General features: G+C 33.2%; 3 protein-coding genes across 5 annotated transcripts; all 3 read left to right on the forward strand.

Moving 5' to 3' along the window:
- The first annotated feature begins 2,352 nt into the window (after positions 1 to 2,352).
- On the forward strand, positions 2,353 to 6,095 carry LOC102583712 (pentatricopeptide repeat-containing protein At2g37310). 2 transcript variants are annotated; one of them, XM_015308003.1, is made up of 3 exons: positions 2,353 to 4,840; positions 5,407 to 5,622; positions 5,707 to 6,095. In XM_015308003.1, the coding sequence occupies exon 1, from the start codon at positions 2,449 to 2,451 to the stop codon at positions 4,411 to 4,413; it is 1,965 nt and encodes a 654-aa protein (XP_015163489.1). In that variant the 5' UTR covers positions 2,353 to 2,448; the 3' UTR covers positions 4,414 to 4,840; positions 5,407 to 5,622; positions 5,707 to 6,095. The 2 variants fall into 2 exon arrangements, with proteins under 2 accessions (XP_015163489.1, XP_006345726.1); XM_006345664.2 differs by having other exon boundaries at positions 5,407 to 6,095.
- A 1,325-nt stretch (positions 6,096 to 7,420) lies between these two features.
- Positions 7,421 to 9,495, forward strand: LOC102584058 (E3 ubiquitin-protein ligase SGR9, amyloplastic-like). Its single transcript, XM_006345665.2, has 3 exons — positions 7,421 to 7,935; positions 8,085 to 8,227; positions 9,043 to 9,495. The coding sequence occupies exons 1-3, from the start codon at positions 7,541 to 7,543 to the stop codon at positions 9,372 to 9,374; spliced, it is 870 nt and encodes a 289-aa protein (XP_006345727.1). The 5' UTR covers positions 7,421 to 7,540; the 3' UTR covers positions 9,375 to 9,495.
- A 1,048-nt stretch (positions 9,496 to 10,543) lies between these two features.
- LOC102600461 (succinate dehydrogenase assembly factor 1, mitochondrial) lies at positions 10,544 to 13,382 on the forward strand. 2 transcript variants are annotated; one of them, XM_006345635.2, is made up of 3 exons: positions 10,544 to 10,719; positions 12,698 to 13,035; positions 13,131 to 13,382. In XM_006345635.2, the coding sequence occupies exons 2-3, from the start codon at positions 12,750 to 12,752 to the stop codon at positions 13,142 to 13,144; spliced, it is 300 nt and encodes a 99-aa protein (XP_006345697.1). In that variant the 5' UTR covers positions 10,544 to 10,719; positions 12,698 to 12,749; the 3' UTR covers positions 13,145 to 13,382. The 2 variants fall into 2 exon arrangements, with proteins under 2 accessions (XP_006345697.1, XP_015163490.1); XM_015308004.1 differs by having other exon boundaries at positions 12,721 to 13,382.
- Positions 13,383 to 21,635: the final 8,253 nt, after the last annotated feature.

Raw genomic sequence — 21,635 nt, forward strand, 5'->3', positions numbered from 1 at the left:
ACGGGAGGGAAGGCGGTCTTGTGTGGAAGGGCCTTGCCCGGAGGAGGGGCGGCCTTGGAGGGAGGAGGGAAAGAGGGGCGACCTTGGAATAGGCGGCCTTGGGCGCGAGCCTAAAGGGAAAAGGGGCCTCGGAACATGCTGCCTTAGATTGGAGATGGGCCTCAGACAAATGGCCTCGGAACGGGCGACCTTGGAGCAGTACATTCAATCTCACTATCTTTAGAGTTGGGCATTTAGGGGGCTTTACAAGAATTAGATGATCTTCTTAGTTTTTTATGTGTGAATGCCCATTAATATATATGTCTTCAAGGCGTATTTTTGGTGAAACCTTTACGGAACCCGCTGTAGGAAGTTGGGCATTTAGGGTCACTTTACATGAATTAGGCGATTTTTTCAGTTTTTTCGTGAGTAACGCTGATGAATATTTTGGTAATTTAGCTTTCGGGCACAATTTGTTGCTATTAACTACCTGAACATTAATCGGATCTCCAGACCAGTCACGAAAGTAATAAAAAAGTTTTAATAAGCGGAGATTTACACATGTATTTTGACACATTATTGATGTATTTGACACATTATTAAGATACGATCATATGTATCTAGTTTTTATTAGTGTATCTGATTAAGTGTATATTGGAGATTTAATCTTACACAATTTGTTCTATCATGTATCTCAGTCTTGTCATATGTATCTGACCTTTTATCATATGTATTTGTTATGTTATTACAATGTATCTTACTATTTTCGTATGTATCTGATATACATGTATACATGGAAAGAATTTTGAGTTTTTTGAATTTTTTTTAGGAAGTTGTTATGCTACAGATTCTCAAAATCTATTAAAGGATGATTTATTTTTTCATGTATCTAGCTCTCACATACGTATATTTGGAAGTGGAAGCATGGAATTCATAGAAACAAAATCGAATTTTCCAAAAGAAAGTTGTTAACTTTGTTGTTGCTCGAAAATAAATGGAAGAAATTAGTTTTTTTTTTGCACTTTTTATAAGTTGTTAGCGAGACATACTCAAAAGTTGTTAAAGGAATGATTTCCTCCTTAAATTAAGCATTTTAGTTATAATCCTTAATTAAATATACTTTGCCAATTTCTGAGATACATGTATTTGTCGAGTTAAGTACATGTATCCAACCAACGAAATGCAATACAAAAAGTAATATTTGAAACTATTGTGAATATTAGTAATTAGGACTTACACTAGTGAAATTTATGTTATTTGCTCCTCAACAAATACAAAATTTATGACGATCCGATAAGATTTATTTGCCAATCGGACATGATAATTACGTTGAATATAGCATATAATATATATATATATTTTTTTTTTTTGGTCATTAATTACGTGTCACAAACTTATATATGTTTGTAGCTCGATCATATATAATTTATGAAAAAATTCAATATGACAAATATGTTAAGTATATCATAGTTCTTAAGTTTATTGTTTTTAATGACTCTAAAATCATAAGAAAAATGTATCATGGGTGAAATAAAAAAAAATATAATGTATAATGAATAAAATAAAGTAAGTCAAGTCGACACACATAATAAAAGAAAATAAATGAAATAACTAAACTAGGTAGCACAAGTAACAAAAAAGAGTTGAAATTGATCTAGTATGGTTTGTTAGTTGTCATGTCGAGTAGGACTCTGTTCAAAGAATCGAAATCAATAACTCCAATAGATTTTTTTTTATTAATATATCGATAATGGGTTATGATTTAATGACTTTGATAACGATTTTAATTTTAATTTTAATTTCTGGGTTATCAGTTCTTATCGATTTGAGGTTTTTTCTTAATGAGTTAACTGATAATTCGATAGTAAATTAAGTAATCATATTTATACCATTTGGCATATAAAGTCCTTGACTTATGATTTAGTTTCATATTTTTATTTTGGCAGTCTCAAAAAACTTTGGGTTATTTTACAATGTGTTACTGTTGCTTTTGAGCAAAATGCAATCTATCAACTCATGTGCACGGTTTATTTGGTTTGTCACCATGTTTCCAAGTGATTTTCAATCATTTAATTTTTGTGTCAAATTAACGGTTAAACTGATAACGATCAATAATCGATAATTGATAAATCAATATCTTAATGGTTCTTAAAGGTTTAGCATGACTACAAACCAATAAGTCAAACCGATTAACTTCAAAACTGAATCGATCGATACGCAACCCTAATGTCGAGTTCTCAAGACCAGCTAAACAAGTTCGACAAAATCCAATAATTTAAAACTAAGTATTAAAAAAAATATTTCATCGTATATAATATATAAGTAATCAATCTAGTATGATTTGTGAGTTGTCAAGTCGGGTTGTTATGACATGCTATACGAGTTTGACATAATTCAATAGTTCATACACGAGATAAGCCATGTAATATATAAATAATTTATTCAAAACTCGGGCTTACCACCCATGCCATGCTAGGCGAAGCCTGTAAAAGCTTCATCCTCCACAGACTCAAAAGTTATACTAATATTGACTACACATTGTATGGTTTTCTCTTACAATTATGCAAAGAACATTGCTTGATTCGTCAAGGCAAACAGCTCCATGCCCGTCTTGTTCTTTCCTCAACGATCCCCAACAACTTCCTTGCCTCTAAACTCATCAATTTCTACTCAAAATACGAACATTTAAAAGAAGCACACCATGTGTTTGATGAAATACCTGAGAGAAATACATTTTCTTGGAATGCCCTTCTAATTGGTTACTCTTCCAAGAATTACCATGTAGAAACTCTCAAGTTGTTTTCTTTGATTTTATCTGAGAATTTTGAGACACCCCATGTGAAGCCTGATAATTTTACAGTGACTTGTGTGTTAAAAGCTGTTTCTGGGATGTTGGGGGACTCTGTTTTGGCTAAGATGATTCATTGTTATGTTTTAAAAAATGGGTTTGATTCGGATGTGTTTGTATTGAATGGTTTGATTAATTCTTACTCGAAAACGGGTGATATGGTATTGGCGAGAAATGTGTTTGATGAAATTCCTGAAAGGGATGTAGTGTCGTGGAATTCAATGATATCGGGTTATTTTCAATGTGGGTTTTATGAGGAATGCAAAGGATTATATAGAGAAATGCTGCATTTAGAAAAGTTTAGACCTGGTGGGGTTACGGTGGTGAGTGTTCTACAAGCTTGTGCACAGTCGAATGATCTTATGTTAGGAATGGAAGTTCACCAGTATGTTATAGAAAACGGGATTGAACTTGATATTGCAGTTTATAACTCGATTATTGCGCTGTATTCAAAATGTGGTAGCTTGGACTATGCAAGAAAGCTTTTCGAAGAGATGGGTGAGCCGGATGAGATAACTTATGGTGCAATGATTTCAGGCTACATGATTTATGGATTTGTTGATCAAGCTGTTAATCTTTTTCAAGAAATTGAGAAACCGTGTCTGAGTACTTGGAATGCTGTGATAACAGGTCTAGTACAGAATAATTTGTACGAGCAAGCTTTAGAGTTCGTTCGGAAGATGCAGTTATCAGGTGATCAACCTAATGCCGTGACTCTCTCGAGTATTCTTCCGGGAATTTCCGATTTAGCATTTGCAAAAGGAGGGAAAGAAGTGCATGCCTATGCCATTAAGAGTGATTGTAATCAAAATATCTATGTCGCAACTGGAGTTATTGATACCTATGCAAAACTGGGGTTTATACAATCAGCACGGCAAGTTTTTGATCACACGAAAGATCGGAGTGTCATTATTTGGACGGCAATTATCTCAGCGTATGCTAACCATGGAGAAGCCAAGGCTGCACTTGATCTATTTAATGTGATGCTGAGTCATTGCATAAGGCCAGATTCCGTTACATTTACTGCCGTATTGGCAGCCTGTGCCCATTCAGGACTGATTGAAGAAGCTTGGAGAATTTTTGAGTTGTTGGAGAAGTATGGAATTCAGCCTCCGGATGAACATTATGCTTGCATGGTGGGGGTTCTAAGTCGAGCAGGAAAGCTATCTGAAGCAGTTGATTTCATCAGAAAGATGCCAATCGAACCCAGTGCAAGGGTGTGGGGTGCACTACTTAATGGTGCTTCAGTTTATGGTGACTTTGAAGTTGGTAGACTTGCATGTAGTCATTTGTTTGAAATGGAACCTGAAAATACTGGAAACTATACCATCATGGCAAATTTATATTCAAAAGCTTGTAGATGGGAAGAAGCTCAGGAGCTTAGGAAGAAGATGAAAATTCTTGGATTGAAGAAGATTACCGGTAGTAGTTGGATGGAAACATGTCAAGGCTTAAAAAGCTTTGTAGCAACAGACGAATCAAATGAAAAGTCTGGAGAGGTTTATGGGGTACTGGAAAGATTGCTTGGTTCGATGAGGGATGATGGTTACGTAATGATGGATGAATTTAAGGAGGAAACCATGTGACAAATCTGCTGCGATGAGCAAGAGGTTGCCGTTAAGTAGTTTTCTGGGCTTCATGCAAGCAAGATTATAGGGTTGCCATCAACTCTGCTGTGTCATTATTCAGAAGAATGCCTTGTCTTATCGTGATGAAGTAGACAGTCATTTAGCAAGCATTAATACTCTTCCTGTAGTGATAGCCTGAAGTCATTCTGTGGGAACTCAAGACGCAACATTTCAAGCGGTAGAAGTGCTCAAGAAAGAATTCAAATATGGTGTAAGCGTGTAACTAGTAAACGAAGAGACATGTTCAAAAGCACAAATCGAAACCAGAGGGTATTTTGATGTAAACACATTTATGCTCCCCTGGGAAAACAGTTGATGAAATACTTTGGAGAGAGGATCACCAGCTTCTGGAAGGCCTTTTGGAGGTCTAGCACTAGATATTCTGGTATGCTGGTATCAATAATGTACTATACAGTATACACATTGAGTAGTAAACCTTTTCTGATGGGCTTTGATACTTTCAGCGTGTACATGTGTGTCCCCTGATTTCTTTTTTTAACGGAAGTATAATATACAAAAACCAGTGTAAACTAGCATGAACTCCAATTTCTGTGATGATTTTTCTATGTTTCCCTAGAAATATGTGATCTTACAACTGTTAGGTTAATGGGGAACATTTTTGAAGCAGGAGCTTCATCTACTACCTTTCTGTGAGACTATTCTTTTAGTATGATCACAAGTAATGTTAGTTAATGGAAAATTTGTTATAATGCAAGTTGAATATTCTTTCATTTTCTCCGTTGGGAAGTGGGGGAGGTAGTTACCATCTATGTTTCTTCCCTCATATGGCGTTTTTACATGTTCAAGATACAATCAAAGTGCTTATTTATTTGATTTGACTTCTCTTATATTGTTTAAATTACCAAGTTGCTTGACCTTTGTTTATACTACTCGAATATCTGAAAGTTGATTATCCTTCAGAATCTCACATTTGGAAATTCTTCATTGCAGTTGCTGCACCGCCACGCCCATCCCAACAATTATAATTATTCATCCAAGTGACTGATGCATCAGACAATTCGTGATCCTAAGCTCTGTCTACGTGCAACCTAACTAGTATAAAGATTTCAGTTTTTTATGCAGGGAATGTTTCACAAGTTGTATTTACCATTCTTTTTCACAAGAAGGTGCACAAAGCCCAAAAAGCAGCTGTGAGAGATGAAAAGGGTAAGTGACAAGAGCCCTTGATAAGTGCAGGCTACAGTGGGGAATAACTTGCACCTAACTAAATTATTATAACTTTGTTTGTAGGGCCAAAAGGTGTACATATTTTTCCATGAATGGGCCAAATTGATATTTTTGCTCTTATGCTTGTTGTTTTTCACCATGTTGTTAAACAGAGATAATGAAAAGAAAGGAATTATTGTAGTTGCATAAACTGGACACATGCTTCTGGACAAAGGCTAATATTCCCAGTCATTCCCTTCCATTCTACTCTACCTAACTCATCTCCCTAGACTTTTCCAAAACCACATCTCTGTCCCCAATACATTCACTTAATAATGCATCTTTCATTATTACTTTTTTGATAACCATAGTATGTGGTTTAGCTTGTGTGCACCTCGACTATTCCGCCAGCACAAATACATAATAACTATGTCCACCAAGACTTGAACAGATGAGAATATACCTTTCTCGGCCATTTGGCTAAAGATCAAGTATAGTTTCTATTCTTATCAATTTAATCATGCACCTTTCTTTTCTAACCAATTTTTTTTAGCTTACTGTCCTCTTGTCCCATGATATGTTGAAAATGTCAAATCCATTGATGTACTACAAAAATGCCATTTACTTTTTCACTAAGCCTGAATAGATCAGAATGAATACAAAGGTCTATATAGCTGATCTCGATTAGTTTTTTATTGAGGCACAATTGGTTGATTGATCGATTCTATATTTACTACGAAAAAGATAATGTTGTTGTAAAATGAACTAATTTTTGTATATAAGTGAAGAAGGGTAGAGGATCAGTCCATCATTCTCGAATTTCGAAGGTTGTGGTTGGACGGCTCCAAACAGATTTCTCAGACATCTTAAAAAGGTTAAAAGAAATTACTAGAACCACTTTCTCAACCACCTCCCACCCCACCCCAAAAAAAAGAACTAGAAAACTAGTACTAATACTTGGGATCTTCAATTGATTGTGTGAAGCCCACTGGCTGTGTTTACTCTATTTTTAGTCTAAAAGTGATTGCACCACTATAGGTTCCAATCCATGTTCCTCTTTTTCTTTTGCCTTTACTTTTTCCTTTTCTATATAACTCTTTGCTTTAGTTAAAAGTTTTAGAAGAACTTTTGTTAATTGACTAACCATCATTGCAATTTGCAAGATTTGTTTGACAATTTATTTTATCTCCTTTTCTTGGTGTTGCTTGCCACAAAATATCAATAAATTTACTCCCTTCCCTAAAAATATCTTCTTGTCCGTCTTAAAAAATAATTCAACTCTAAAAAATCTCATTTTTATACTTAATGAGATGATTTTGGCCACAAAAATATCGAAGCCTTGTTAACAACAATTTCAGAAGTATTCGTTCTAGCTTGATCATAGATTTTGAAGTTGAAACTTGGAACATGAATATTTGAGTTTTTACAACAATTTCAGAAGTCTTCGCTCTAGTTTTATCATAGATTTGAAGTTGAAACTTAGAAAACGAATACTTGAGTTTTAACAACAATTTCAGAAGTCTTCGCTCTAGTTTGACCATAAACTTTGAAGTAGAAACTTGAAACATGAATATTTGAGTTTTTGAAGTTGTATTTAGACTTGTATTTTCTTGGGAGAAAATTGAAGTTTTGTGAGAAAAGTTTTAGTTTTTTGGGGAACTTGAAAATATATGAAGATCGGATTTTTAAAATCAGATCAAATTTCATGATCAAACATATATTTATGGTCAAACACTCGTTTCTTTCTTAATCTCCACACTTAATCAAACAGTACCACATAAATTCAGATTATATTTCACTTAGATCTATAATAATAATCCTATGTGATTTGTCCAAGCAATTTGAGTCCCTATAAATCTCACATATCCCAAAAAACTCCCAAAACTTTCCCACCAAACAAAGCACATGATCTCCCATCATGGAAAAATTAGATCAAATTCCCTTAGAAACCATACTCATGTCTACACTTTCCACCTTCACTTCTCATCAACTTTCAGATCTAATACTTTACTTCTCCTCCCTCCACCACCGCCATCACCGCCGTATTTTCTCTCTCCTCTCCTCTCCGATGCTATTTTCTCTCACCTTACACCACCTTCACTCTCTCTCTCTACACAACAAATCCCTCCTCATAGCCAAGCACCTTTTGTCTAAACTAGCAATTTTCACTCATTTCATGCATAATGATACAATCTTGCCACCACCATCAACCACCTCTATGAAACACCGCGATTTAGACGCGGTTCTCCTCCTCCTTCTTCTATGTGAACTACGTCAACATGATCCGGAAGCACTCGATCTACCTCCATCAAGGTACATGTTAGATAGTTTATAATATATATGTTATAAAAATAACAGGAATTAGCAACAGACAATTTCTATCGTTTAAAACAATAAAAAAATTTAAAGTGATTTTTTTTCATATTTCAAAAACTTCTATTGATTTTTTTTTATCCTAACAGGTGGCGCGTTGTTATTTGTCAATACATAGCTAAAGATGCACTAAAATTCTCTAGCATTAGTTGTTCCAACAGAGAAGTCATAATGAAGTTTATTGATATGCTGGCAAAGTGCAAGAACTTTGTCAATGCCATGATTCATGCAGGTATATTATGTATAGTGGCATATATACATGTTTATTTATTTAAGATGGATTCAATTGAATTCGTCGGGTATTTTTACATTATCAGGTCATTTTTATCAGTGGTAACAAGTGATTATTGATTAGTCTTATTTTCAATATTACAAATAAGAAGGCTTGCTTGTTGATATATTTTTGGGTGATCACATGATAGTGTAAAAAAAAATTAGTCTTGATTGAATTGCGTATAGGACCAAAACGAACTACTTCTATTCTTGAAAATGAGATATATGAAGTATAGCTTTTTGGTCCCATTCATCCAATGGTTAGGATTTCATTAGTTTTTTTTTATGTCGAAGACACGGGTCTGATTCTCCTAAGACATAAGTACTCATTTTCTGTGGTTCTTGTGAATTATGGCCAATACTGGGTATATAACCAGTGATTCAAATCCAAAGGTTAATCGTACTTTGACAACTTTACATATAGAAGAGGTTGATTTTCTTGGGTTGATAGTGAAAAAGTTGGCAGGTACCACGCTGCAGAATCGTACATGAGATTTCACTTCATACGACTTCTCATTCAATTCTTTCAAATTCATTGCATCCTTTTCCATGTTCGAGAATCCTTTTTCTTCCACTTTGCTTCGAAGAGTAACTAGGGTCAATTTAGTCATTTTACATTAGAAGATAACTAATGAGTGACTGCTCGTTATCTGGTTAGAAAAGATGGTCCAAAAGCTTAATTAATAATATTATAAATTGAAACTTATCATTTCAAAGAACTGATCAGAATCTTGAATTTACATATATTAAATATTGATTCCGCTTCTAATGCAGGTAATGGTATTGGAGGAAAAGATAGGAAGGAAGTGGCAACATCGATAGCGGTAGTGGTAGCACTACCATCAGTAGAAGCAAGCAACGACAACGACGGGAGGAAGGAATGTGTTATATGTAAAGAAGAGATGAAAAAAGGAAGAGAAGTTTGTAAATTGCCATGTCATCATACATTTCATTGGATATGTATATTGCCTTGGTTGAAAAAAAGGAACACGTGTCCATGTTGCCGGTTTCAGCTACCGTCCGATGATGTTTTCGCTGAGATCCAACGGTTGTGGGAAGTTGTGGCCAAGATGAGTGATAGTGCAAAGTTTTTAGGAATTAAGTAAAAATAATCTTATAAAATTAGCACAATATAGCTACTTATATTTTTTTTTCTTCAAGTAATAAAACACTACATTTATCATATGTTATAAATCAATACTATATACATTATCAGTTATACCTCAAGTTCCAAAATTGGTTGAGAATTTACTTTTATTGATGAAAAAACTTGTTTGGTTAAGTCTATAAGTTATCACGCCCCAATTTCGGAAGACGTGATTGGCACTCCGTACTTTACTTGAACTAGGGTGGGCGTTCGGTTATTCGATTCGGTTTTATCAAACTTCAGTTCGGTTTTTTGGTTTTCAGTTTTAGAAAAGTGTGCACCGTATGTTAAACCAAACTAATTCGGTTCGGTTCGGTTTAGTTCGGTGTTGTTTTCAAATCAATTTTTCGGTGTGAATGAAAAATAAAATAAGGATAAAGTATAAGATACTTAGAAATTTAAAACTATGTTAAGGAATGATGCATATTACTGTGGAACACTTATTGTGCTAACTAAAAGACTATATTTATTTTTATCAAGAACATTGGGCCTCCAACAATTTATCGAGAAAACAAGTATGAAGATGGTAGAAATATGTTTGAGTTTCTCTTGGAAATTAATATTTCAAATTAACTATTGAATTGTACATTTGGTGTTACTTTGATTTGTTCATGAATAATTTAATTGTTGATTGAATTTTTAATTTTTAGTTAAGAGAATGCCCATATAAAATAATCTTTTAATTTTTAATTTTTTTAAAATAAAAGTTTGGTTTTTCGGTGCACCGAAGTTTTGAGACCCTTACACCGAACACCGAACCGAAGAACTGAACTTTCGAAAAAATAACACCGACACCGAATCAAAGAACCGAATTAGTTCGATTCGATTCAATTTTTTGATTTTCTGATATTTATGTCCATCCCCTAACTTGAACTTGAGCAGACATAGCTTGACATATATATGCTACTGGACATACACAAATAGACATGTTAATTACAGAAGCTAAGACATGAATGCTCAGAGAGTTGTGTAGGTTAAGATAATCTCATCAGTATACAAGTTGACAAGACCACCATGATCTCTATAACAACGACAAATACAAGAAAATTAAATAAGGACCGACAAGACCACCATGCGTATAAAATATTTAATGAAGATAAAAAAAAATGTTTACTTTAGATAAGTTGAAGGATCAAAATTATTTTAAGTGATACTTAAAGGACTATTTATAACCTACTACTAAAAATAAGGGACCATTTTTGTTATTTTTCTTCATCTTCCCCACAACGCCTCAAATTTTCTGGTTTTCGTTCAGTTTGGCCTGAGAAGGAATTTCTACCTCAACGACGGCGGAATAAACAAAGGTATGCCATTTTTTCCATTTAGCTATTGATTTTGAAGTTGAAATTTGAAAATTTGTGTTTTCGATGTTGTGATTTTTGGAACTTGATGTTATGTTTGGACGTATAATTTTTGTGAATGAAATCCCTAAAACTTTTGAAAATCTGATCTAATTTCACGATCAAACAGGAATTTGAAGATGAAAATTTCAAAATCTGATCTAAAATGTAAAGCGAAAGCTAGCTAAAATTTGATTGACTGGATGCAGTCCATATCCAGATCCAGATCTAGATTATAACAAATAAATTCACGTTAACGCAGTAATTTTGCTAAGATTCGTAAATAGGAAGGTATGGAAATCAATGATTAGAGCGGATGGTTAGTAAGTAGTCGAGTGTTGCTGTCTGGGAGAGGCAGGAAGCTAGCCTCATCCCCTCCCCTTCTATTAATAGTTGTAGTTAGTAATTGCTTAGTTTCTTATTCTTCGATGTGCGGTACTACCAGCTAATTTTACTATCGTATTTTTCCTGCTTCGAAAAATTCCCTTTTGAGCCAGAGTCTATCGAAAAATGTCTCTCGATCTCACAAAGATAGGAGTAAGGTGAAATGGAACTATCCTTGCGACTTCTTCCCTAGATTCATTCCTTCCTTAAGGGAAGTTCTCATTCGAGGATTTGAGAGGATTCTCATCCGGCTCTTAATCAGCTAAAGAAAGAGTACAAGAGGTCTCACCCAGTGGACCAGTAAACACTTTACCTACGCTAAAATCAAATGATACTGAGTCATTGGTAATGTCTGTGTACATTCTATCGTACTCAGACCTACTTGTGGCTCTATAGGATATGATGTTGTATCTGTAAATATGAACCAGACCATAAACTTCAAATCCTAAATCCACTTGTGTGCGATATTATAGTGTCAGAGTTGAGTTGGCATGGCTACAGAGGCAAAAGTGCTGAGTCCGAGTAACTTAGGTCACATACAACCGGAAAAAAAGAGAGGTCTGCCATGCATTCAATATAATTACTGTGTTAATAAATTGATTCTATCTTTCCGGTTCATATATTTTGTTTTTAATTAAACATGTCCGTCCTTGGTAATCCAGCAATGTGTTGAAGTATTATATAACATGAATAATTTCCTGGAAGAGATCCGTACAACCAAATATCAGTTTTTTATATAAAGAAAGGAGAAGATATTTTGTTTTGATGATGAATATAGAGAAATGGAGAAAGAGAATCTGATGTTTTTCAATGTTAGAAAAAGAAGAAGCTGATTTCCTCATGTGGCCCTCTTGTTTTCTTTCTTGTTGGATATCCAGAACAGTGTGTTCACGAACACAAGGTTGTGCCCATTCCACGCGAGGTCCTCAGTTCTAGAATTAGAACAACCTCTCCTTCCCGATATCCAAAGGAGGTAGAGCTGCAACAATGGTTGTTGTTCTGTTTTACCGGTAGGAATGAGGCCAGACATCTTCCAAACTTGGTATATTATAATTGTGTTCAGATTCTAAGGACTAGTTATTCAAATCGTGGTTTTCTTTAGTTGTTCTTTCAATAAACTACTGCAACCACAACAACATGTCCGGGTGTAATTCCACAAGTGGGGTCTGGGGAGGGTACGTTGTATGTAGACGTTACCCCTACCTTTGTGTGATAGATAGATTGTTTTCGACAGGTCCTTGACTCAAAAGATTGCAATCAAAGAAGGATAGAAAGGAAAATAACGACTGCCTTGTAATTAGTTGTACAATCTCTTTTTTCTCGTATATAGCTCATAGCTGATTGCCAAAACAGTAGCAAACTTCCTTCCTTATGTACAACTGAACCAAGTATAAGAGTGCTCGCCCTTGGGGGTGGATCTAGAGGCTTGGTTACAGTTTCACATGAATCCAATAGCTTTTGCCAAACTCTGTGTATATATATAGAAATATATTAAATATCTATAAATATTTGACGATGAATCCAGTTATTGTTGTTGTACAACTTGAGTCTTTTGTAGGAATCCATAATTGTCAAATCCAGAATCCGTCCCTGCTCGTCCTGAAGATGCAATGGGAGCTTCCAGTGGACCAAGGCGGCTATCTGGTATGCAGAAGCAAGCACTTGCTCTATATAGAGGATTCTTAAGAGCAGCCCGCTCCAAGCCTGCTGAAGAGAGGAGGCAAATTGAGTCAGTTGTATCCAGTGAATTCCGCAAAAATTCCAAGCAAGTTGATCGTAAGAATTTTATTTATATCGAGTACTTACTTCGTCGTGGTAACAAACAACTCGATCAACTCAAAAGCCCTGATACAGTTGGATTGTCATCATTAAGTGTTGATTCTTCACAAACAACAGGTTCATCCTCCTAGATTTTGTAAAGAAACCACTCCTTTTTCAACTTTTACAGGAGTTGGTTGATTATAGCATCTCTTTTGCTGGGATTATCATAGGGTATTACTACTAGGATTCAGAAACATTTATATGGCGTTAAAGAGGATTTTCATCGAGGCTCGAGAGATGGAATAGATTACATTTACTTTTCTTCAATAAAAATTCAAGCTCGACTTGATAGTGTAAATTTTTTTTAGAAAAAATCTTGCATATCCTATGCTTGAATGATAGTGTTTGTAATAGCGGATTGTTTCATAATGTACGATAACATGTAATAGGTTAGCATTTTATCTATTTTACTTTTCTTCAAATCTCCTTACCAGCACAACACCACTTTTTTATCAGAAGTTGAATCGATCATTAGAATCAGAAGAAGAATTAGGATACATTCCGGGAAAGTCAAACTTTCATCGAAGAGAAGCAAGTAAAAGGCTTTCATAATGATTCTTGTCGAATCGTAAAAGAAATTTTCATTCTATACATACTAGATCATGAGTAACAAAGTATGTAATTGGAGTCTGAAGTTAAAAGGATCACTTATCACAAAGTATAATTGGAGTCTGAAGTTAAAAGGATCACTTATCGAGAGGGAGGGACAATCTTTTGGTTAAAGTCGCGTTGTGTAGGGCCCATTTGGGAAAGTGTGTTCTATCAAGGATTTTATTCATACTCGGAGCTCAAATTCAAAAAATTTGATTAAGGAGGAGTAGCTCCACACTCACCACATCATTTAATTGTCGTTTAGCAATTATACTCAAGAACACATTCAACAATTTATGAATGAAATATTTTTTAACTGAACTTATTAATGCGTACTGTCACTGCAACTTTAATGTGAAATTAACAGAAAGAGACAATTTATGGTGGGGGCCTAATGCACAAAACCGTGTCTCTGACTCTTTTGGAGTTTTTATTTCTAAACAGTAATTATTTCAAACTTTCACACTTTTTTTTTCTTTTTAATAAACAAAATTCTGCACCTCAAAAGTTATTTAGGAAAGAAAAATCAACCTCTTTTTTTTTTTTTTACTACTTCCTGTGTTCCAATTTTTATGTCATTATTCATTTTTTAGTCAGTTTAAAAAATAATATTATATTTTTATTTTAAATAATTTATATTTATACAAAATATCAAAAATTTATTTTAGATCATAAATTTAAAAAAAATTACTTCATTCGTTTCAATTTATGTGATATTTTTTAGATTTTGAAATTTAAATAAATCTATTTTTAACCACAATCTTTTTATATATCTTTTAAATATTTTAAATTATTAACTAATGTGACTTATAATACTTTTTACGTAGTTTCTAAATATATAAATTTTATTTCAAGAAAAACTTAAATATTTCATGTCTGAATTCACATAAAACTTAAATTGTTCTCGAAATTCAAATTGTGACACACTAATTAAAACAAAGGAAGTAACATGTTGTGATACAGACTTTGTTAGGGAGCACTTTAACATGTTGTCAATACATTCCTAGATACGGAATTGCCTTTGTTATAGAGCGTTTTTCAATGTGGAACTTTTTCGGCGCAAATTCAAATTTAATCGGACTCTAATATAAGTACCAAACACTGAATGATAAAAATAAATACATCCCAAACCTTTCCTGACTTGTCACTAACAGTGTGACCATCTTTGTAAAAAAGAAAGAGAAGTTATTTCCCTCAGTTTTCCTTTTATGTTCTACTCCTCTTATTAAAAGATATTCAAATGTACAAACAAATTACTTTCTTGATTTTATTCGTTTAGAGAAAAAGATAAGAAGATGGCATTTGAAGAAAATGCAAATGGAAAATTGAGGTATATAACTTAAACTCATTATTTTTGTTTCTTTTTTGAGTTTCTTGTGCACATTTCTGTTATGGGGTTTGAGATCTTTACACAAATACAACAACAACATCTTCAGTATAGTCGAGGTTTTAGGTGTACGCAGATCTGTTTTTACACAAATAGTGGGTCAAATTTATCATGTACTTTTATTTTTAATTGATATACATTTTTTTTTTTTTTAAAATCAAAGTGGGTCTCAGGGACCATTTATTAGAAGCTAAAAAAGTCAAAAAACAAAATACTCTGTCCAAAAACAAAATACAAAAATGAAACAACCAAAAAAAAAGGAAAAAGGAGTTGGTCATCTTCAAGCTTGAGCTTCCATGGAGGATGAAGACGAAGTGATGCCGGTTCGTTTCCATCCCACTGAATCCACACAGCTCGAACAACTTAGGTAAGAATCGATCTGCTCCCTAACTCGCTTTTGATGTTGTAAACGATCCTTGAGCTCCATTTTTAAGTTTTACCCTTTCCTGCAGATTGAGTCAGAAACCCTAACTAATACCACTGCATAGGCTAGGTAATTCTTATTAATTTTGCTAAAGATCGTTTCTTTAAGTACACTACTTCACTGATGTTTAGATTTATATATCTTGATAAACCCAATATGATTTCCTTTTCTTTGTGCTTTCACCTGAAAGACTATTGTTGTGTGCTGCATTGTGCATTAGTATCATTATCACTGTAGCCATATTTTCTGTTTTGCATTTTTCTGATTCTCAAGTTTGCAATTCCTTGGATGACTCCAATCTGCTCCATGGTAGGAGAAATCGACCTCTCTGATGAAGGTAGCAGGGAGATAAGGATAGAATATAGTTCAAATGCCTCCAATATATAGACATAGATTGAAATGGATCCGAATTTGGACAAATTTCACTGAAGACACTCAAAAACTCTCACAAGTGCCATGAAATTAGGTCCTTTGAAAGACCTCTTCAACTCGGATTGATCTTATCAAAACCACAAAATGAAGTTGAATGAACAATGCTTTCTCCTCTTTCATCTTTGTGCACTGTTATACTTCGATTTAATTCATACATGACCTTCTCTGCAGGTTGAGCCCCAAAGAGACTGATACCACTGCATAAGGAAGCCACATATGGGTTCCATCTCCGCATAAACAGTATATTGCAATTACATCCACTTATGCAAGTATGCAGGTACTACCATCGCCTTTTGATATTTCTTTGTCATCCATGTCTGGTTGGTCTTGTTTGTCTCAATTATGTTTGTGTATTGAAACCCTTGTTTTGGATGTTTCTAATTCTAAGATTGGGAGTTTGTGTTTTATCTAGGTGTAATATTGCTTTCCCTTTTGGTGGTAACTCTTGGAAATCTGAATAGATGATATCTGTTGTACCTGCAAAAAGAAAAAACTGGTTAGCTAAATAATCTGCAAAAGTGTTGCCTTCCCTAAGGATGTGCTCCACTCTTGCATCAACATTAATTCTCAGACCATTGATCCTTTTCACCTCCACCCGACTACTCCAAGGAATCTCCCAAATTCCATTCAAAATCTTTTGGAGCATTAATGAGTCAGTCTCCAATATTACTGGCAAGTATTGATGCATTATACAGTGCTCCAGTCCTCTTCGCAAAGCCATTGCCTCAGACATTAGAACTGAAGTTATTCCCAAACCAAAAGACTCAGCATGTATCAAATTTCCTTCATCATTTCTAATACAAAAGGCCCCAGCACTAGGGCCACCAACTCCTTTTACTGCACCATCTGAGTTACACTTGTAGGATCCTAATCTAGGCAATCTCCAGTACACCATCTTACAATCAATAAGGGGTGTATATTCAATAAAAAAAGGAACCATCAGATGCCAAGTATTAGGAATGTTTTGCAGCCAAGGATATTTTATCTTTACTGAATATTTTTAATTTAAATATTTTGATGGACGGTTATTTAGATTAATTCTTTATTTTTTTTCCTCAGTGAGAAGAAAATAGAAGAAGAAGATAGTTTGAGAAAAATGGAATGTCTAAGAGGGAGATTGCTTGCTGAAAGAGTGGCTTCAAGAATTGCAAAACAAGAGGCACAAAATATGGGAAACAAGGTTTCTAAATTAATTTCCATATTTTTTTCCCAAAAAAAAAATGGTTGGTCCATACATTGGAGTGATTTTTGAAGATGACAACTCATGAAAAATGTGAAATTTGAAAAAAAAATGAATCATATCATTCTTGTTTGGATTGACTAAAAAAAATGAATCATATAAACTAGGACAAAGAAAATATTACACTGATATTGTTAAAATTGTTTTCACTATTAGTTTATTTTAATATACAAATTACATTATTTTTTAAGTTATAAATCTCATTTTTATAGATTGGTTACCTATAGTTATCTTTTAAACTATGTTTGCTTGAGACCTCTAAAAATGTTGTTGCATCAGTATTAGATCTTCCAAAAAAACACAACTTTTGAAGGATCCACCAGACACCAACCTATGTTGTTGGTAACCTTAAAGAAATTTGTCGCAAAACCTTTGTCGAATCCTTCAAAAAATACATAGTTTATGAAAGATCCTAAACTGACATACACCTAACGATATTTTTAAAGGATACGAGCAACAAAGCAACCATCATCATTTTTGAAAAATCAAACCAACATAATTTTTGACTTACCTAATAGTGTTAGATCATCGATGCGTAGAAGTTAAACTCGTACTTAACTTGCAAATAAAGCATAATGTTATCTTTTTTAAGGTTTTTTTTTTCATGTGACAACAATCAAAATCTCATAACATTATTGTTATTATGATTCTAGTTTGAAATCTTCAATTGAGGAGGAAGAGAAAAATGAAGGAAATCAAGTGGACAATTCATTGGCATTAGTTCCTATGGAGAATCCAAAGACAAAGCAAAATATTGATCCAATTGTTCTTGATGCTACTGTGAGAGAAGTTCTTGATGCACTGAGGCATGCTAGAGAGAAACTTCAGACTCAAATGGAGAGAAGGCAAATGATTAAAGCTAGTTAATCTTTATGCAGAGGCGCGGAATCAGAATATGAAGTTTATGAGCTTGTGTGTTTAGTCCTTTAAAGTTAATAGGTTCTTTATTAATAATTTGTGTATATTTAATGGATTTTTTAAATATAAATATTAGGAACCAAAAGCGACTAAGTTTGGCCGAATTCCTCTCCTAACTCCATGTTACTCGGACTTTTCAAAAGTACTACCAGGTTTGTGTCGGATATTCTTCCAAAACCTAGTGTATTCTTGAAAAATTTAATATAGATATAACAATATTGTTAAAGAGTCGGAATAAACATTAGTTAAGTTTCAATATCCATTAATTAATTTTGCTTTTTATAGGTGTCATCATATGGCATGCATAATGTGGCTCATGTCCCACCAAAGTCTCTTTTTTCTGCTCTTTACATGTTGATTCAATAATTTTGTTCCTAACTTTGAATTTGTTTTGAATATGTATATTATTACTTTAAAAATCAGTAGTGAAAGAAAAAAAATTAGAATCTCAATTCTTGAATTCATAAACTTTAAATCTCAGCTCCGCCTCTCATGGCTAAGTGTATGTTGCAAGATTGTTGAGTGTGGTACAAAAAAAGTTCTACATATAGGTTAATGAAGCATTTAAGTTGAGCTTGCATTTTGAATTGGTTGGTGCATTTCAAATTTTGAGTTTGGTACTTGTTTTTTTCTTGTAAATAAAGGTTGACAGCCTGCCATTGTGTGATAATAGGGAAATAGGTGATCAACTTTCTAGTTCATATTCTAGTGTGACTAGCCAAAATAATAATAGTTTTTAAAAAAGTTAGCAATACAAACATATAACAATAACAATATAAAGTGAAATTAAAAAGGATAGAGTGTACGTATATCTTCCTTTTGGTTTCTTATCTGGTGTTTATTTGCGTTAGGAAGTCTCTTATTAGAGGGTAAAATGCTTCCTAACAAAGGTGACTCCATACTCAGACAACTCAAACTTGAAATCTCTGGTTAAGGATGAAGGAGTATTTACCACTCTAACACAATCTTTGTTGGTTAGTGTACGCACATCTTATTTCTACCTTATAGAGATAGAAAAATTATTTTCAAAAGACACACAACTCAAGTGTAATAAATCAAAGTAAAGCATAATACAAACATATATATTTAAAAACCATTGTAGTACTTAATTAATATTCTTTTTTTCCCCAATTTATGTGACCTACTTTCCTTTTAGTCCGTCTAAAAAAGAATGTTATTTTTCTATAATTAAAAATAATTTAATTCTAAAATTTCTCTTTTACCCTTAGTGAAATGATTTTTAGTCACAAAAATGTCTAAGGCGTGTTTTAGACCACAAATTTCAAAAGTTTTCTAAATTTTTTTCTTGTGTTATGTCAAATATTAAACGTCATGTCAAGTCAAAAGGTTTGTAAAAAAATTGTGATATTATTTAAGGAAACTATATAAATGAGCCATAAAATTCAAAATAATTACATGTTCATACCCCCAATCCAAATTAATTCAAGAAATACCCATTCTCTCAAAAAAAAAATTACATCCCATACCCCCATTCATTAAGGTTGATAATTTTCGTTTAACTGATACTAAATCAGTACCATATGTTGTATTGGTATTGTTAAGGCTGATAATTTCGCTTAACTGATACTATAGTGTATATATATACTGTATTGGTATCATTAAGGCTTCTTGTTCAGAAATTACTTCTTGTTCAGAAATTACTCATTAGTCAATGATATTATAGAGTATGCGTATATTGTTGTGGTATCATGAAGGTTTCTTATTTAGAATTTACTCATTAGTTAATAATACTATAACAATATATGTATATTGTTGTGGTATCATTAAGGTTTAGTGCTCAGAAATTACTCATTAGTCAATGATTCTATAATAGTATATATATATACTCTTATAGTATCATTGACTAATGAGTAATTTCTGAACAAGAAGTAATTTCTGAACAAGAATTGTTCAGAAATTACTCATTAGTCAATGATACTATAAGAGTATATATATATACTCTTATAGTATCATTGACTAATGAGTAATTTCTGAACAATAAACCTTAATGATATCAATACAGTATATGATATTGATTTAGTATCCGTTAAGGGAAATTAGTTAGAGGGGGGGGGGGGTATATAGTGTAATTATTTAATGGAGTATGAATGTAAAGGTATGTATGTAATTATTTTGCTTTTATGAGGTATTTGCGTATCTATTCTTTTATGGTTGATTTGGAACTTTTAAGATTTCTCACTTTTATGGTTTTTCACCTCTCAATGTTTAAAGCCCAACAATGGTCAATTTTCTATTTAGGCCCAAGCCAAATTTGGGCTCCTTGTAAAATCCACAAATATTAATTATTTTTCAGCCCATATTTTTTATAAAAAAAAATATAAATTATAGGAACCACATATTATAAGTACTAAATAACATCTTATCCCTTCTAGTTTTCTATTTACCAAAAATCCCTTACAAATGTTATTTGCGGGATACATAGCGTTGTGCACGGGATACTTAAGGTTTGATACATTCCAGTTAATAGTTGTTGCATTTCAGAAGGAAACAATAACGTAGATTTGATTTAATAACTATAAATCCCATAATTCACGCCTGAAAGATTGTAAACCTTCAATTTCATTACGTAACTGATTGATAAATTCAAATTTCAAATTAGAGCTCTTTCAGCTAACCAAATTTATCATGATAAAGTGGATCTACATTCTAAGAACTTGAAAAAAAATAGCTTTAGACGATGAATATCACAATTTTATTACGACATTCTGGAATTTGGGTAAGCGATGTTAATTACGAAGGTTACAAGGTTGATGGAATTGTCGTTGGAGAATCAATTTCATTTATGAATCTGAAAGCGTTGATTTTAGCAGAGTTGGAGATCGACAGTGTTAGAAAAGATATTGAAATTCGATACATCGTAGACGAAAACACATGTCCATTGAAAATCAGGAACGACATGGGTGTGAAACTTTATTTGGAAGTAAGAAGAAATGAGCCTGGAATCGGCATGTATCCGTTATGTATTGATACAAATGAGAAAATGGTTGAGGAGATACATAACTTTGAATGTTCATCCGGTGAAATCATATGCGTGAAAGGTACAGAAAGAGATACTGAAGTTCTTGCTCTGGTCGAATCGAGAATTTGTGATTTCAATTATATTCCAAAATTGAATGCTACAAATTACATAACTGATTCCAATAGTACTGATGTGAAGACGGGCCAGTTATATAAGGATAAAGGAACACTCATCCCTGTAATGGCGAAATATAAAATAAAGAACAACTTCAATTTCAGAGTGAAAAGATCGGATAAAAAAGGTATTGGACTGTTTTAGCTCTAATTTGATTTGTTTTTCTTCAGTTTATGCATATAATTAGTATAATTCTAGTTTATATTGTGTTTGATATTTATGCATATAATTAATACAATTCTAGTTTCTATTGCGTTTGATACATTAGTCTAATTATTATATGTATTGTATTGATAAGTTCGTTGGTGTTTGATGATTTAAACAAATTGGTAAGTATTATGATTGTTATTATTGACAATTGATTTAGGTGTGTATTGATTAAATTTATTATGTGATACATAATAATTTTGTATTCAAATTGTTGTGTTCTTTATTACAGATGCATTAGTTGTGGAAAACTTTAACAGTGCTTTTGTTATATGACTTAATCTAATGAAAAAATTTGTACAACTATGTGTTAGTTTGCTTC

Source organism: Solanum tuberosum, unplaced genomic scaffold (genome assembly GCF_000226075.1).
Source record: "Solanum tuberosum cultivar DM 1-3 516 R44 unplaced genomic scaffold, SolTub_3.0 scf00071, whole genome shotgun sequence".
In the NCBI taxonomy this organism is placed as follows: Eukaryota; Viridiplantae; Streptophyta; class Magnoliopsida; order Solanales; family Solanaceae; genus Solanum; species Solanum tuberosum.

Bases quoted from the DNA above. Each gene is read 5' to 3' on its own strand.
- LOC102583712 (XM_006345664.2), top strand. From the start codon at position 2,449: ATGCTAGGCGAAGCCTGTAAAAGCTTCATCCTCCACAGACTCAAAAGT.
- LOC102584058 (XM_006345665.2), top strand. From the start codon at position 7,541: ATGGAAAAATTAGATCAAATTCCCTTAGAAACCATACTCATGTCTACA. The intron at 7,936-8,084 runs GTACATGTTAGA...TTATCCTAACAG, and splicing joins CTCGATCTACCTCCATCAAG to GTGGCGCGTTGTTATTTGTC. The intron at 8,228-9,042 runs GTATATTATGTA...CTTCTAATGCAG, and splicing joins CAATGCCATGATTCATGCAG to GTAATGGTATTGGAGGAAAA.
- LOC102600461 (XM_006345635.2), top strand. From the start codon at position 12,750: ATGGGAGCTTCCAGTGGACCAAGGCGGCTATCTGGTATGCAGAAGCAA.